General features: G+C 45.1%; 1 protein-coding gene across 2 annotated transcripts in view; it reads left to right on the top strand.

Moving 5' to 3' along the window:
* CTSE (cathepsin E) overlaps window positions 1-16,816 on the top strand; it is a 287,701-nt gene that overhangs the window by 134,462 nt on the left and 136,423 nt on the right. For both annotated transcript variants that reach the window (XM_069632601.1, XM_069632602.1), the window contains one exon: window positions 2,675-2,773. In XM_069632601.1, the coding sequence (XP_069488702.1) occupies window positions 2,675-2,773 (99 nt within the window). The remainder of the gene's footprint in view (window positions 1-2,674; window positions 2,774-16,816) is intronic.

The following is a 16,816-nucleotide window of genomic DNA, read 5'->3' as shown; positions in this document are numbered from 1 at the left end:
TCCACGCACTGGTCACCCTCTGAACTCGGGCCCAGGCTCCTGCATGTCGAGTTGCCCTTGCACTGCCTCCGGGCTCCCCAGCAATTAAGCGTCTGTATTTGCAACCGTAAAATCCCTTCTCTCTGCACTTATGAGCCACCCGCTGGCTGCACTTGTGAGTTAACTGCACTTCCTCCCTGCGCCCTGGCACTTCTCCCCTGCACTTGTGCGGTCTCAATGACTAGTAAGATCGTTATTTTGTCCTCCCTTTGTTGCCCCCTCCTTGTCTTGTCGCGCCTAGAAACACTTGTGTACAGGCGTGTTATAAATGCCACATCATGTCATAACCTCGTGCTGATGAGGCCAAGGAGTGTACTGTGCTTGAGAGTCCCGCCTTGTCCTGTGCTTCAAACGTGGGGACGGGAGACCCAGCCTTACCATCCTGACTTTCATTTTGTGAACACTTCTTTCTTTTCTGGTGAACATTATCCCACACTCTTTTTGTAATTTAGCAGTAAGGAATTGGCAATTGTTTTTTTTTTTAGTAAAGGCCCTTTTTATTTGACAAGACGCCACTAGTAATGCCTTATTATTATTTGATGGCCGTAGCTTGCTCCCATCCTAGATTAATCTAGGCATGTATCTCACCCATTATAAAGTTCAATAAACACCCTTGAACTGTGATCACTTGCGTCTGTCTTTACTGTTGCCTCCATGAGTTCCTTACATAGCACAAAAAAACTGAATGTATGTGGGGGGGGAATCCGAGAGACAGAAAATCTAATAAATTCGATAGTGTGTTAACATCCTAGGTTGGTAAACAAGCAATCAGGTTGTTCGGCAAGTGGACTGAACCCTCTAATAATGGCCCTGTTCTTACCAACCTATTGACTTACCTGCTCTGGCAGTCCACCTGCTACCTACTTACCTTCATCACCCATTCCCATTCTGCTCCGCTCCTTGCATCCCACCAAACTCCTGCCACCTCCCACCACCATCTCCAGAATCATATAACCAGACTTCATCTGCCTGGCACCTTGCCTAGATCTGCTCCTCTGTCCTGTTCCTGGCAGAGGGATAACAGAAGAGCTTCCTTTGCCAGTTCCATCATGCCCCATTCCCATCTTGTCTGTAGTATTTTTAAATAGAAGAAAATGTCTCACACTCTCTACTTTCTTGTCAATGCAAGCCTTCAGCGTTACGGGGATTATCCTGAAGTGGTAATTGCAATAATGGCGCCTGTCCATACCTGAACGCCACCCTTCTTAAAGGCTCCTGCTATGCTACGGCCTTTACACTTGGGCAGAAGGCCATTGCTACTTAATACGGCAGCCAAGGAAGGTATTATTGAATAAATATAACTTGACAACAATGTAAGAGAGTGCAATATGACATTTTAAAGTTGTGTTGGCCGTAATATGTCTAGCAATTAAGCCTTCTGAAGGATTCCTAGCTTCAGGAACACACCAGTGAAGCACCTTTATTGCTGTGTTATATTATGCATGTTATGTCATACCACATTGTGCTATCCTCTGCTGTGCCCCTTTTGGTCATGTCATGCTATGCTATGATATGCTATGTCCTCTTTTGCTATCATACATTCCATGTCATACAAAAACCTGATGGGTGGCAGGGGTGCTGCTCTGGGTCCCAACTGCAGTGAGCTCAAACAGTCCAAAGATGCTCTCCTCCTAGCGCATTTCATGCCTCAGCAATCTTCAGGGAGTCTGATTGGATGCAGGTATGCAGGGTTAAATCCCTCTGTGTGTACCGGGCAGTGGCAGCAGGGAATTCTGGTAATTGTAGTGTAAAGCCAGCCAGGATCCAACTTCCCCCCATTTTCAATGTTAGCCCTCCGTGGGGAGGGGGCACTCCAAAGTTGGGCAAGAGTAGCCCAGGTGCAGCCCCTCTGGAGCCATGTCCATGTCATACTATACTATGTTCTACAAGGTTATGTCATGTTATAATATGTTATAGTAGAATAAGCTATGTCATATTATGCTATTTCATGCCATACAGTTCTATGCTGTGTACTGACATGCTGCGTCTTCTTATGCTATTCAGTGCTACATTAGGCCATGACATGCCATGCCTATGCTATGGTATTGTGGATTAACACACACAACCCTATGATGGCTTTAGCATGCAGTTCCCAGTAGTGATTTTGGATGCTGTGAGGATGACTAGTAGGCAGGTGGGAAGAAGGCCTGCTCATTGACAGTTCATTCTTGTATTTTATTTTTAGAATGTAGTCGGATATGGTTGTCACCGAGCAACACAGCAGACAAAGGCACTGATGAAAGCAAACATTATGAATGTGGGTGTTTCTGCAAGCTCAGACGTCTTCAGGCCCTTTCAAATATCTGTTCTAAACCTATTAGTACATAATATAATAACTTCGAAGGAAAGCAAGGGAAAGGGGTTGGGGGCTTCCATTCTATGACCACAGTAGTCTGTCTACACTTTTAGGGTAGGGCCGTCCTAGCCTTGATTGCTTTCAATGTCTGTGTATCACTTGGTATTGCCATATTGGCCAGTACAACACCCATGAAGATTTCTATACAACTCCAGAAGTTAAGCTGTACAGGGTGGCTGGGGAAGGGGCGGGGGGGTTCACAAATCACCTACATACATGACTCCACAGTGTCCGGGCTCCGCCTCTCACTGCTCTTCTTTGCTCCTCCTTCTTTTGCAGTACCCCGTGGAATGCCATGGCCGAAATGTGATGCCAGATATCAACTTTACCGTCAACGGCAGACAGTACACGCTAACACCTCAGAAATACACTCTGATGGTAAGCAGCTCAGTGTGTCCACAGCACTCTGGCCTTCCTTTCCGTCCATTTCCGGTCAAGAGCCTTGCGTAAAGCATGTATTTAGTCCCTTCTTTACTCTGGGTCGAGTCCTTATTGTACAATTCTAGTAGAGTCCTCAACTAGCCTGCCGGTCTCCAGATAGCACTTTGAATTGAAGGTATTTTAGTACTGACTTTGGGAGATGGAATTAGTGTGATTTCAGTGAATGACATAAGTAATTTTCAATCCTAATAGGAGAGTTTTTAGTCGAGGAAAAGTATTGAAATGTATTTTTGTTTTAATGTTTACTTTATTTGTAGATAGAAATTCATAGGAAGAAAAACGCTGGGTTTGTTGTAAAGGCCTTTTCTGATGCAGTGGCAACAAAGGCACAGCTGCCCCTGGCGGTGTGGCGCTGCCAATCAGTGGTGCCAAGTGCCTGCAAGGACATGCCATACTCCTCTGTATCCGTTGATCAGTAGTATTATCTGTAGCATTGTTCCTCCCAATCTTTGTATTTTGGAGTATTAACAAAATTGTATGCATTACAATGGACTGGCATCCCTTCATGTGCAGCCAGCTGGTAAAAAAAAAGGCGCTAGGAACTGGCCTGGTCCGTGGCTGGAGTATTACAAAAACACAATAAAATAAACAAGTACTTTTCAGTATGATTCTCAAGTGATCATTCAACCAAGATATAAATATTTCCAATTGTAGGTGTGTTTGGATGATAATTCGGTCACTAGTCATGCTGTCCCCTTTGGCATGTATATGCATGAACTAACAGGCACTTCCCTGCTGCTTTTAAAATTACTCTTCTGGGGGTCAAAGTTGACACAAAGGAATGTTGGCTTCCACAGGTGTTGATATAATCCTCAGTATATATAAGAAGACAAAGCTAATGTGCAGATGCTAGAGAAAAAAATATACATATAGTACTAATAATGACTCAGGTAGGGGGACCAGTCATGATTAAAAGATAGGTATCAATTTTAATAATTAGTCATAAAAATTAAAACATATAATTAAATAAAGTGGTCCACAATATAATACTTAACGTCCAATACATGAAAAACAAGGGATATGTAACAGGCTTCAATAGCAAGTTAAAACAGTTTCACATAAAAAGCAAACACAATTGGTACTTGTAAAACAAATAGTGAAGTACCCAATTCTATTGAAATAAATGTGTCACAGAATTATATCTCTGTTTAAAGTCCACAGAGTTGTCTCGACATGTTTCTGTTCATCAAGGCATTAGTATAGAACATTCATCAGGAGGAAGAGGTTTAACAACGTAGCCTACTATTGGATCAATAATACAATCAGCGAATGTCTCATAGCATCTGTGGGGTTAAAAACACATAAAACAAAGGGTCAGCTTCAGGGTAGCTAAATACTTTGATGTGTTCTAATGAAAGAACTCAAACGCCATAAGTAGGGGAATAATTACATAGAATGGTGCTGGTGGGGGCTCTCTACTTCAGTCAGTAGGTAGTAGTAGACACATTATTCAGTCCTACAGAGTATAGAATGTATAATAAATTAAGCATAATGAATTGCTTAAAGGAAAAAGCTTTAAATGTGCTCACAACATTAAAGCAGAATTAGTTGACCATTCCGATTAACAAGGCTAGATAGTGCGATAAGGTGAACTGCCCATAAGTATAGCTAGCCGTGAGATGGAGCCCCGGAATGGGGAAATCAATACAGGGATGACCCGTGGCATGCAGGTGCTCAGGCTTATCGAAGTGAACGTGCAGTTATAATCATAAACTGTCCCAAAGGATGGTGTATAATAGGACTGTTCATTGGGGTGAATGAGGTGGGATAAGTACTGTCACCCGGAGGGATGAAAAGAGAGGGCAAGATGGCCGCATAGAGAGAAAGAGATAGGGGGTGAATGGGTCCGTTGAGACGGCAATAATCGGATCTCTTAAGACTCGCAGTATCGGGAGGGTGTTTAAAAACAGGTGACAATAGAATACCTTCTAAACTGGAACTAGAGAAGTTCGATCTTGGAAAAAGCCACAAGTTTAGCTGGCAGACGGAAAAAGGTTCCTTCACACGACGCTGAAAAACAGATTAAATCCGGTTCAGAAAATGGGGAGTTAGAGAAAGTAAAAACATGTAAAAGAGGGTGCACAGCGTGCCGGGGTGACAATCGGGCACGGGGCTTACCTATTGAAGAGTGTACGAGGCGAACAATGCCGGGTACGTGTCAGTGCAGCTCTGTGAGTCCACTGAAGGCACAGGGTGGCCGATGCCTCTGTGTAGTCATGGAAACGCGGAAGTCCTTCTTCTGTATTAGTCATTCAAAAAGCGCCCAGAGAAGGGCGAACAAGTGGTGGCCATCTTAGACTAGAGTGCGAGTGAGCATGAATAATGGAGAGGGGTGGCAAATACGAATAACTAGAATGGAGGTAAAGATTACTAAGGAGATATAGCAGGTATAAAGGTAAAGAGGGGAATGTAGAGTAGACAAGAGATAATGCCAGAGGTGATGTAGGTAAATAAAAGGATGCCACAGAACAAAGTATGTCGTAGCGGGGAGTGAGTTACTAGGAAGAAATAATACATTAACATGGTGAATAATAAGAGTACAAAAGATTAGCAGTAATTAGAAAGAAAGTGGTCCTAAGAGAAATGAGTAGGACTGGGGACAAGTAGTGGATAGTGGTAACCTCAAGGGAGGGAACAAAATGTTGTGCCATTCAATGGATTTGTTAAGACCTTTGACATCACTACGTAAGGTGTAGATCATTTTTTGTTCCATTTTCAACAGTTTCTTTTCACGGGCTGCACGATTAGATCCTTTAAGAGATAATAGTATAGTCCATGTAAAGTATTTATGATTATGCTTCTGGTGGATGAAGTGTTTAACCAGGGGGGCATTCTCGGTTTTGTTTCTCAGACAGCTTTGGTGCTCCATGATGCGGGTTTTCACTTTGCGAATGGTCTTTCCCACGTAGTGCAGTCCACATTTACAAGTAATCAAGTAAACCACAAACTCAGTATTACAATTAGTAGGTTCTTTTGGGTCCAGCGTTTTGAAAGGCCAATATCAACATCTTTACTTTTGGAGGTAAGTTTGCATACTCCACATGAGCCACAGGGATAGTGTCCAGACCCAAAAGAACCTCACTATTGAAGCCTGTTACGTATCCCCTGTTTTTTATGTATTGGACGTTAAGTATTGTATCGTGGACCTCTTTATTTAATTATATGTTTTAATTTTTATGACTAATTATTAAAATTGATACCTATCTTTTAATCATGACTGGTCCACCCACCTGAGTCATTATTAGTACTATATATATTTTTTTTTCTCTAGCATCTGCACATTAGCTTTGTCTTCTTATATATACTGACTACTATCCTCCCGGATATAGACAGAGTGTACACTGTTAACTTATCTTAGTTAGTGCTATACCGGGTTTCCTCTCCTTATAAGTAAGTTGATATAATCCTGACTGGCTTTTTAAAGGGTTTGTAAAAGTAGTAGTGGTTTGTCATTTGTATAGCGCCTCTATCCCATTAGTATGGACTCAACACGCATGTGGTGGGAACGCCATCGGGCGACCCGGACGGATGTCCAAGCAGTGGAGTAACTTTGCTGAAAATGTTGGGGGGGACATGACATCTGAAGAAAAGGTGCCCCAGCCAAATGAATGGGTACAAAATGGTGTGCCATGAAAGTTGGGGGGGACAAACACCCCCACCATCCCCTAAAATGATGCCCATGTGTCCAAGGTATGGGAACATTGTCTGAAGGTTTAGAATGTGTGTGTGTGTGTGCATTCCGCCAAGATAAGGAGTTAGGTGGGCTGGCCGAGCTCCAGTAAGCTACCCGTGATTGTCAGGCATGTGGATGGGTGCTGAGGTGCTGAGGAGAGTGCACAAATGCAAGAGACTCATTATTCATTCATTTCATTTATTTTGTCATTTGTTATAGCGCCTTTGACCATAATTATAGTCCCAACGTGCTTTTAGTTGAACGCCCTCAGAGCGACCAGAGTCAAAAAATGTGGCAGGTGCTATTATGTGTGTGTGCATTTCCGCCATTAAAGTGATGCAAGGGTGGCAAAGACCCTGGTAGTCACCCATGTGTAAATGGCGAGTGTATGGGTGCAGCAGAGAAATACCATGGACTAAAGTGGGGGGCTGTGTTTAAGGAGATAAGAGAATGATGTGGCAAGCTACACTTCGAATTTTTGTCGTAAAAAGTAGCTTTATTCTAATGGCAGAGGTGATGTGCAATAGTGTTTGTGTTTATATGTGAGTGCAGTGTGTATGCACTGAGACCATTCCTTCCGCTAAGTTATGAAGGATCGGTGTGCACCACGAGAAATGGGTTAGCTGTACAAACAACAACAGTGATTTCCTGGGTTCCACCCATGTACAAGGAGCAGTGCTAGGTTTCACAGGAGCTCTAAGTGCTCGATGAGTGCATAATACTCAGCCTCTGAGAGATTCTTATAGTGAGTGATTGCCATCCCTAGTTCCTTCTAGCATGAAAACAAGGTCCCCACTTTGTGATTACATGCGGCAGCCTGGCCCACCCTCCTGTTCTTTAGAGTTACGTGCAGTGCCAACCATGAGCGAGGGGTCCAAGGTGCCCGATTATCTTCCTATGGGATGATCAGGGTGATTTTCCCAAGGAGCATTTTAAGTGCGATGCATTGCCCACCCATCGAGCCCATATGATTGCAATACCTGGCCCATTGTTAGGATTCATTCTAGGTGCGAGTTGCTGAAGTGACTGAGTCCTCTATGCATGCTTGGCATCCCAGAAGGAAGGGTGGATGGCAGAGCACAGCGGTTGCAAGGAAAGAAGAGGCTAGTCGCTACTAAAGGCAGGTGGTGTAGTGTGCAGAGGTTTGAGGATGGGGAGGGGCGACTGGAGGATGGAGCTTAGGTGTGAGAGTCAGGAAGTGGGCCTAGGGATATGGGGCAGATCAGGAAGTTGGGGGGACAGCCAGGTTTTGAGGACTTTTCTATAGGCCAGGTGATCCTCTAAGAGGTGGAGCGCGAGGGGGAGGGAGTTCCAGAAAGTGGGTGCGAGGACAGAGAGACAAGCACCTCCTAATCTGGAGAATTTGAAAGTAGGGACTACCAGATCGGTGTGCACAGCCTGATCTAAGGATTCTGGTGGGGTGGTAGCGAGTGAGCTTGTTTTGGAAGAATTCTGGCCCTTTCTTGTTGACTGCTTGTTGGGTAATGTGTGCAAGCAGACCACAATTTTGGCGTTGGTCATCGCTGCGCTCTAATGGCAGAGGTGTGGTGTTTTGAGTTCAAGTCTGCTGTATGGTGGAAAAACATTACGTGACCAGCTAGACCGAATTGTGTCATAGGTCACCGCTGCATTCTGATGAATGAGGGTGGGTAGCCCTGCCTGCAGCAGATGTCCACCGAAGTGATGCGTGAATACATACCTTGAGGCTCAGATGGAGCCGTGTCTTTGATGTAGCTATGTGATCAGATGATCTGTATAACAGGCTACCCTTATAAATACTCTAAGCTCAATAGACAGGCTACCCTCAAAGTCTTGTAAGTGCAATAGACAAGCTATTCTAATACATCTTCTAAGCACAATGAACATGCTACCCTCATAAATCGTCTAACTGCTATAGTCAGGCTATCCAAATACATCTTCTAATACATATAATAAGTGCAAACTGCAGGCTATCCTAGTTCATCTTCAAGCACAATAGACAAGCTATCCTAATACATAATACATATTCTAAGTGCAATAGACAAGCTACCCTCATGATCTTCTAAGTACAAAATCAGGCTAACCACATAAATCTTCTATGTGCAATTCATTGACTATCCTCGTAAATATTTTAAGCGCAATAGACAAGCAAATATCATGAATCATCTGGTGCAATACCAAGGCTAAGTGCAATGGACAGGCTCTCCTAATACATATAATAAGTGCAAACGGTAGACTATCCTAGTTCATCTGCAAGCGCCTTAGACAGGCTATCTAGTACATAATACATCTTCTCAGCAATGCAGACAGGTGTCACGACTGTGCCACTGGAGCATCAATTGGCACCCATTGTGGACTATATGGTACTCGATCATCACCATAAACCTTTCCGCACAATACCTATTCATATTTGTGTCTTTACTTTCCATTTGCAAGACTTTGGAACTTCCTTATTTAATTTCACAAACTACATGTCCCATTATGCACCTTGAGGCAGTTCCCATTCCCTGGCCATTCCTATGCAGCAGTCTGAAAACTACAATCCCAGGAAGCCTTAGAGATCAGTGCTGCTTTTGACTTTCCCAGAAGCAGAGAGGGAGGCGGCCAATTACATTCAGGTGTGCTGCTCCAGGTGCTGCTAATTAGCCTGCTTGAGTACAGGGCAGTCCTCTGTTCCCTGTCTACAGCCCCTTACACTCTAACTCTAATTATTGTGTTCCCTGCCTGCAAGTCCTTGTTCTGTGCCCATTGCCCATGTTACCTGGCTTTAGCTTCCTTGTTTCAGGTCTGGATCTGATCATTAGTTTAGTTTATCTAGCTTCTTGTTTCTATCTGTTTAAATATAATCAGTACCATAGTAATTTAGAAAATTAGACGCAGGTTAGTTTGCACCGCAGCAACTCTACTTTCAGAATGAGAGCTTACCAGTCCATCATGGTAGAGATGGGGCTGAACGCTAATTGGTGCAGATTGCCTCTTGATGTCGAAGTTAACATTCTGCACTGCCTTTCATCATCCAGTGAAGATCAGGAAGGTCCTGTTTTGTGTGTGCTCCAGTGTTTTAAGGCCCAAGACATCCTGAGTTACTGGTGGGAGCGTAGCGATACTTTTGAAAAGCAGTGAAAGAAGTTATCTGTTGAAAGAACTCCAAGTTTATTCAGAAACTGTTACTATATATATATATATATATCTTTAGTGTTTAGGTACAGTTTAGTGAATTCTTGTTACAGCGTTTTGGATTGCAACGCTCTGTGTGAAGAAACTGCTACGTTTCGTCTCGTTTCCTACCTAACCTAGGTTGCTGACAATCTGCAACGCGCCCATGGACCAAGTTGGTTGCCTGACTACGTGCATGCGTGATGGTTTTAAAAGCATAATTTCTTCTTAAATTAATCAGACGAACTAGGTTGTTTGACTGTGTGCATGCGTGAAAGTTTCAAAAGTAGTGTTCTGTTCAATTTAGGGCGGGTCACTTACATTTCTGTGTGCATGTGAAAACTGCTAGCAAGAGGTGTGAATCTCATTCCTATTGAGTTCAAGACGCTCTGCGACAGCATTAAAAACTGCAACCTCTGAATTCAAGCAACAACTATAGTTCGTTCAGCTCAGGTGAAAGCATTCAAGATTTGGTTTCAAGCGCAGGTGAACAAATCTTGAATAGACTGTCCTCATAATCTATTCAAGGATATTCAACTGTGGTTAGTTCCTCTAAAGTTAAATTCTGAAAAGACATTTAATGAAGTTTTGAACTGGAAAACGTACTAATGCTGTGAAATGTCAATTAACTATTTTCAAGTCCTCTCAGCATCTCGCTGAGGATAACAGGTATAACATATTTCCGGGGTACAAGGGATGTTAGGAGTATAGAATGATTTTAATCTGTTTTCTTATTTTCTCACTTCCTGCAGATAAGTGCCTTTAGCCAATGACCAGAGTCTGTGTTCTTTTTTATTTTCTGTGCCTCTCCTTTCCCCTGGAGAAGTTGGGATTTCAGCTGTTCCTTAACTCGTGTTGTTGACCACACTTTTCTGTGGGACTTTGGGGTTCAGCAGCTTCTGCGGACAGCAGACTACAGGACCAGACTCCTTGTTATCTGTCTGCAGTCCTGCCCTTTCCCGGGAAAAGCCTCCATTCATGTGGCCAGGGAAGGGTGGAAGCTACCTGAACCCAACCTTGGGGGTGGCTTTCTCCGGGAGAACCACATGGGGGGAGAGCACCCTCGGGGAAATAGGGGTGACTCAAAAGAAGAGACATGGTATACCTCCCCATATCTAAGGGATAATGACATCCATTTATTTCCATGGCATACTGTGAGATAGAACATCTTAGTGAAGGAAGCAGAATCACCCATACTTATCCTTATGAGAAGACTGGACCGAGAACAAGGGATCCACTAATAAAGATTACTACGACTGCAAAGAACACTGCAAAGAACACTGTGCATACTAGTTGTTGGGAACATGTGACGACTGCCCGGAAATTCAAAACCGGCAGTGCAAACCAAGATGGGGAGAAGGAGAATCTATTCCTGACGCCAGTCAGAATGCGAGAAGGAAGCAGAGTTGTGGCAAACCTGGAGATGCCGCCCGGAGCAAGCCCGGGGGAGGAGCCTTCTAGCCTCGCCACTGTGACCAGAGAAGGCTGCTCGAAGGAGGCAGATGCGGAGCGGATGCCCGCAGGCAGATGGCGTGGCAGTCTGAGCTGACAGCAGGAGGCGCACAGAACCGGTGGACATGAAGGACAAGAAAGCTGCTAAAGAAAGCCGGTGAGCCTGCGCAGCCGGGTTGGGAAGCTGGGGTGCTTTGTCGGGTCTACTGCATACCAGAAAAACAGAACCAAACAGAAGCAGGGGAAGCTCAAACAGGGAGATAGGAACCCTGGACCGTGTGTAGAGGCCCAAAACCTGTATGGAAAAGAGACTAGCAGGAGAGTATACCAGGAACCCAAGGGATCGTGAATTGTGAATGGAAGTATCACAGAGTCCTGACAGGAGAGTATACCAGGAACCAAGTGGGAGGAAATGATGCACTGTGTATGAAGAAAAAGAAAGGGAACACCCATACTCATTTAAAAGTAGAGAACATTGTAATTGTAATCCAGGGGAAGGGTAAAACCCCTGAAGGTCTTTAAGTTCTTTGTATGGAATTGGTACCAAGCCCTAGCAGGAGAGTATACCAGGTCAAGAGTGGAAAGTAATGGTGAACTGTATAAATTGAATAGAACTGAGAACGTGTTCGGAATCAGGAGGAGAAAGCCTCTCCTGAAGTGGATGGAAGTTTGATTCATTTATTTGCACCTTTTGAAACTTTACTTTTAACTGCTGGAAAATAGCTGCAGGTGGCAGCTAAAAAGACATTGGGCCTCATTACGACCCAGGCGGAGGACCATGGTGCTATTAGCACCATGGTCCATGCCGGAGTCCGCCATGGCGGAATGGGGAATTACCACCCATTCCGAGGTTGGCGGGGCGGTAATTCCCCATGCTGCCATGGCCCTTCCCCATTCCCATTTTTGCCCCATAGGGCTCAATGGGAATGGGGAAGGCGCTAAGTACGGTGCTGCAAATTGCGGCAACGTACTTAGCACCAAGGTCCCTTTGCGGGTCCCTACTTTAACGGCTGGTAAAACCAGCCGTTAAGGTCGGGTCCCGCAAAGGGACCTCGTAATTAAGCACTAATAGGTTAACGGCGCTGCAGCCTTTTACGGCGCCGTTAACCCATTAGCGCCTGGGTCGTAATGAGGCCCATTGTCCTTTTCACATTATATTAGGTTTAGCGTGTGAGGGTGTCATGAACCCTAGCAGGAGACAGGGCACAACCTCACATAACCATTGGAACAGGCAGAACAATGTGGGCAAAATCTCGACTTTAAGGGTTGCCGTCTGGCGTAAGCATCCATTGGGAAATACTGGCAGCCTCCACCAACATGGCCGCCAAGTTAGGACATGGTATGGAATCCAAGATGGCCTGTGTTTCCGGCATCCGTGGTGGTCTAATGTTCCAGGGTGCAGCCCGAGGCTATAAAATCACTCCTTGGGCCACACCATGTGCTTAGCGTTCTTCTGCTCATTAAGTAAGCAGTATAATGCTTACCGCTCCCGGGCACGAAGGATTTCAGCTACCTGGAATCATCTCGCTTCAGTTTCTTGCAGCTCATTCATGCTCTGGATGTCTTTGCCGACTTGTATAATTACCTGATTGAACCAGAGAAGCGGAACTCCTGATCGGTCTTTCACCGCTGCAGTTCTTCATTTCTACAACAAAGACACTCAGTGAGCGTTCTACAAGCCATAACAACGCTTCCCTGAGCCATTTGCGAACCAGCTCACCTGTGACTGCTGCCATTGTTCTTCATCTGCTAATGTTCGGGAGGTCTCCCACACTGCACCTGCAAAAACAAGACAGGCAGAGACATATTAGCATGATTCATGCTCTCGCGATCCGTGTTGTGAGCCACCTGAAAGAGACAAGACAACAAACAGTGAACAGACCATTATTAGCACTATGTGCATGCCGCGCAGCAAGCTACCAGAAGGCAGAGAAAGATACTCACCTCTTTACATGAATACTTACCCTCCAGAGCATGACGTGCGGCACAGCTTGCCTGGGCCCCCATCTCCAAGGAAGTAACTGGATTGAATGCCTAGCTGGAGATCTTGGAGTGCAGTTCCCATATCAACGGTGAGTCAGAGCACTTATGTCAGCCAACAAACCCTGGGAACATAGAAGGGAGGTGGGGGAGAGTAGCAGGACATACAGTAATACCTTCCGCTTGTTTGTCCTATGGCAGTGCCTACTCTCTTATCCAGGCTCCACGTTTTGGATGTGGGCCTCCCTCCAATTGAACAGGGTTCTCAGCCCCGGCTGTGATTCTCATGGCCTGGTACTCAATTTGAATCGTTGGAAGTGGGCATCCCACCCACCATCCGAGACACTCAACTCTAGCTATCCTTTGTATCCAAAAATGGGTGTAGGCCTGCCCCCCACTAGACAGGACTCTGATATCTGGCTGTGCTTAGCCCCTTTACTCACACTGTACTGTTGGGTGTAGGCCTCTATCCCACTATACAGGACTCTCAAATTCCAGGTGTAGCCTCTGTCACGGATTAATATAAGAGGATACCTACCACATTCTGAAAGCCAGGGCCGCCTGGTATAGACCTGGAGCAACATTGCAGCCTAAGGTACGTATATCTCACACCACTAGCGTGGACATGGGCCGCAGGCACGGACAAACATCCATGCACGATAGAACACGCCTATGGCTAAGCACATCCGGTCTAGTACACACATGGCCATCCAGACTGAATCATCTGACGTACCTCCTGCCACTAGCATACAGTGACCAACACCCAAAAGAAACTTGGTACAGCTGGCCTCACATAGACTCTCTCAACAATAGCAAGCTATCTCCAACCCTCACCAGCACCCACCCATTTGCCTGACCTCTCTTAGACTGCTTAGTCGCACCTTGCCAGCCACACAAGTCCTAGATGCACACACGCATCTCCTAAACTAAACCCCCTAGAACTTTACACCCACATCGACTACGGTCACCAAGGGCGTTCAACCGAGGAAAAAGCACATTGAGGCCACACAAGGGGGAAAGCGCTATATAAATATACAATACAATACAATACATAGGTCCACATCCAGGCCATTCCACAACTATTAATAGTGGGCACAGGAAACCTTATCAGGCCACTGCGAACTGTACCGGCCACTGGGCTATAGCCATTCGGTGGATAGTGGGAAGGAAATTGTCTGGACCACGTCAATATCCCATTGCAGAGGACAACGCTCCAGACAGTCCGCACCAGGTGCTCCTGCAGGGCACCAGAGGTAAGCATTACAGAGGGTCAGATTAGGGTTTTGGACACAGGACGAGGAGTTCTTTTAATTTGGACATTCTGACAGTAATCTTAGTTAGTTTTGTTGAGGGAGGGGAAACCCCTCATAGAGTCAGGGGAAAGATAGGACTTCATCCTACTCCCTTTCTTATTGTTTATAAAATAAAAGTCTATAGCAAACAAAATAATGCCCCTGTATTTGACTCTTACTCTTAACTCTTCACAGAGCCCAAAGTAACGCAAGCTAAATAGGCTTACTTAAACACCTACCTGGCTTGTAGAATGCAGGCAAATGGACTGCAGGGTTCTGAGAACTCCTTTAAAAGCACTCCGTTGCATAGGAAATCGTTCTGGCCATATGTGTGGGGGACCGCCAGGTTCCCTGGTACGCTCCATGCATCTTAGTTTGCTTTCTCTCCTGGGTGCATCTTAATTTGCTTTCACCCCTGGACACTCCTGATAGGCGACACCATGTATCATAGTTTGCCATGTATCATAGTCTATTTGGACTCCTTGACAACCCTGGAAGACTTCTGGGTAGAAACCTTGTACTCCATGTATTTCTGTCTGCAGACATCCTGAATAGTATGCACCTGAGGGTCACATTGTGATTTAGTTCTATTAACATTTGCTCTAAATTAGTTTGGGCCTTGACTTGAGTCATTAAGAAGGCTGGGGTCTTCCCTGGCCAAGATGGAGAGAAGAAGCTGGACTCTTGATTGGATGAAGGAGAAACAAAAGACTAGGCTGAGCATTCTAAACTGCCTTTCATTAAATAATGTCCTGTGAGTAGGTCCTGTTGGTTTGAATTCCCAGTAAATTTAGGCCAGAAGAGCCTTGAGAAATACTAATTCATCAGTAAGATGAAAGAAAGCAATATTGTATTCAAGAAAAGAAAGAGAAACCGAGATCTCCACGTCTACCTGAGCTAAGTGCAGCGCTGCAGTTTTATAACAAATTGACAAGGTAAAATTAGTATTAAGTAGAGTACACATAGTTTCTTTTGTCAATGTACCTTGAGTAAAATTCAGTTCAGTTGTAGAATGAGAAGCTGTTAAAAGTTGTTTCCCGACTCGCAAGGAAATATTAGCCGTAGGACTCCGAAACATTTTGCGTGTGTGCGCGTCATTAGCTCAAACAAAAGTAAAGAGTTAGCTGTGTCACGTATGCTGATTGCATGTATAACGGCTTTCTTTCCCGACGCTACGCAGGTTAGGCAGAGCCCTTTCGGGGAAAGCGAAAGCGGTTATTTTTTCATTGTATGGCACCAGGAGCAGAAGAGGGTGGGGCTTTTTTCGCATTGCGACCCGAAGTGATGAGTTGGAGAGAGGTGAGAGGAAGGCTGTCCAGAGCTTTTTCATGCCCAGCAGTTGAGAAGGTGAGGCACGCAGTGTGTTAGCACTGCAACAGTGTGTTTAAAGAGAGAGAAAGATAACAATTAATTTCCAGACTGACTAGCAGGGAGCGCGGACACTGGCACTCAAGCAGATTAGACAAAAATTGAATCGGAATGCTAAATAGGAAAATTTAAATCTGAGTTAATGCCAGGTTGAAAAAGGAAACTAACCTTGTAAAATAGAGACTCCTCATTTTAAACAAGTTAGGAACATTGAAATGGGCAGAAGTGCCCTGCAAAACTTCTTTTCTTAGCAGTGAGGGCAGGTTAAGCTCGTACTTGATAACTCCAGAGGTTAGGTGGATTTTGACAGAGATGTTAAGAGTAAAGAGAATCTTCAGCAACGAGACTCAGAAAATGATGGTAAGAATTCCTCAAGCAAGGAAGTGGTTTATGTTTCCCCAATGTGTCTTCTTGTAGAAGGAGACTGTCCATGACTGTTTGCACAGTATCTTCAATGACAGTCAGAAGAGTTTTCTAGTTTTCTATATGGAGTTTCCTGATCCCCATTATTTCCTCTAGGCCAGTGGTCTTCAAACTTTTTTCGCAGGGGCCCCCCTGAGCAAATTTTGGGCAGGTCGGGACCCCCCAGAAATGCCAAAAGGACAGTATATATTGCGCGCCGTCACCTGCTCCCATCACAGTCGCTGGGCTCCCTCATCCCACTAATACCCAGTCCCTAGTCTCTCCCCACCCCATCACACCGTGGGCTCTCCCCACTCTGCTCCCACCACTATTCCATGGTTCCCACCCATTGTGCTCCCACCATAGTCACTGGGTTCCCCCCATCCCGTTCCCAACACAGTCTGAGGGCCAGTGGCGGCTGGTGATTTTTTTAAGTGGAGGGGCTTAACTATTTCCCCCAAAAGTGCCATAGCGACCGAGCATAGTGAGGGAGCCCGAACCAATAAAAGGAGGTTCGAGGGGGGGCTATGGGGGTATCCCCTGTGAATTATTTTTAAATAATGGGTTAAAATGCTGCATTGTAGAGCATACTTTTAACAAAAGAATTGGTAAATAGCCAAACAGTTGGCATTTGGTGCTGGGGGGCCAGGGGGCAGGCATGACATTTTTTACTGGACA

This window comes from Ambystoma mexicanum, chromosome 13, assembly GCF_040938575.1.
Source record: "Ambystoma mexicanum isolate Mex_15411 chromosome 13, UKY_AmexF1_1, whole genome shotgun sequence".
NCBI lineage: Eukaryota > Metazoa > Chordata > Amphibia > Caudata > Ambystomatidae > Ambystoma > Ambystoma mexicanum.
This window is presented reverse-complemented; position numbering and strand designations above follow the sequence as displayed.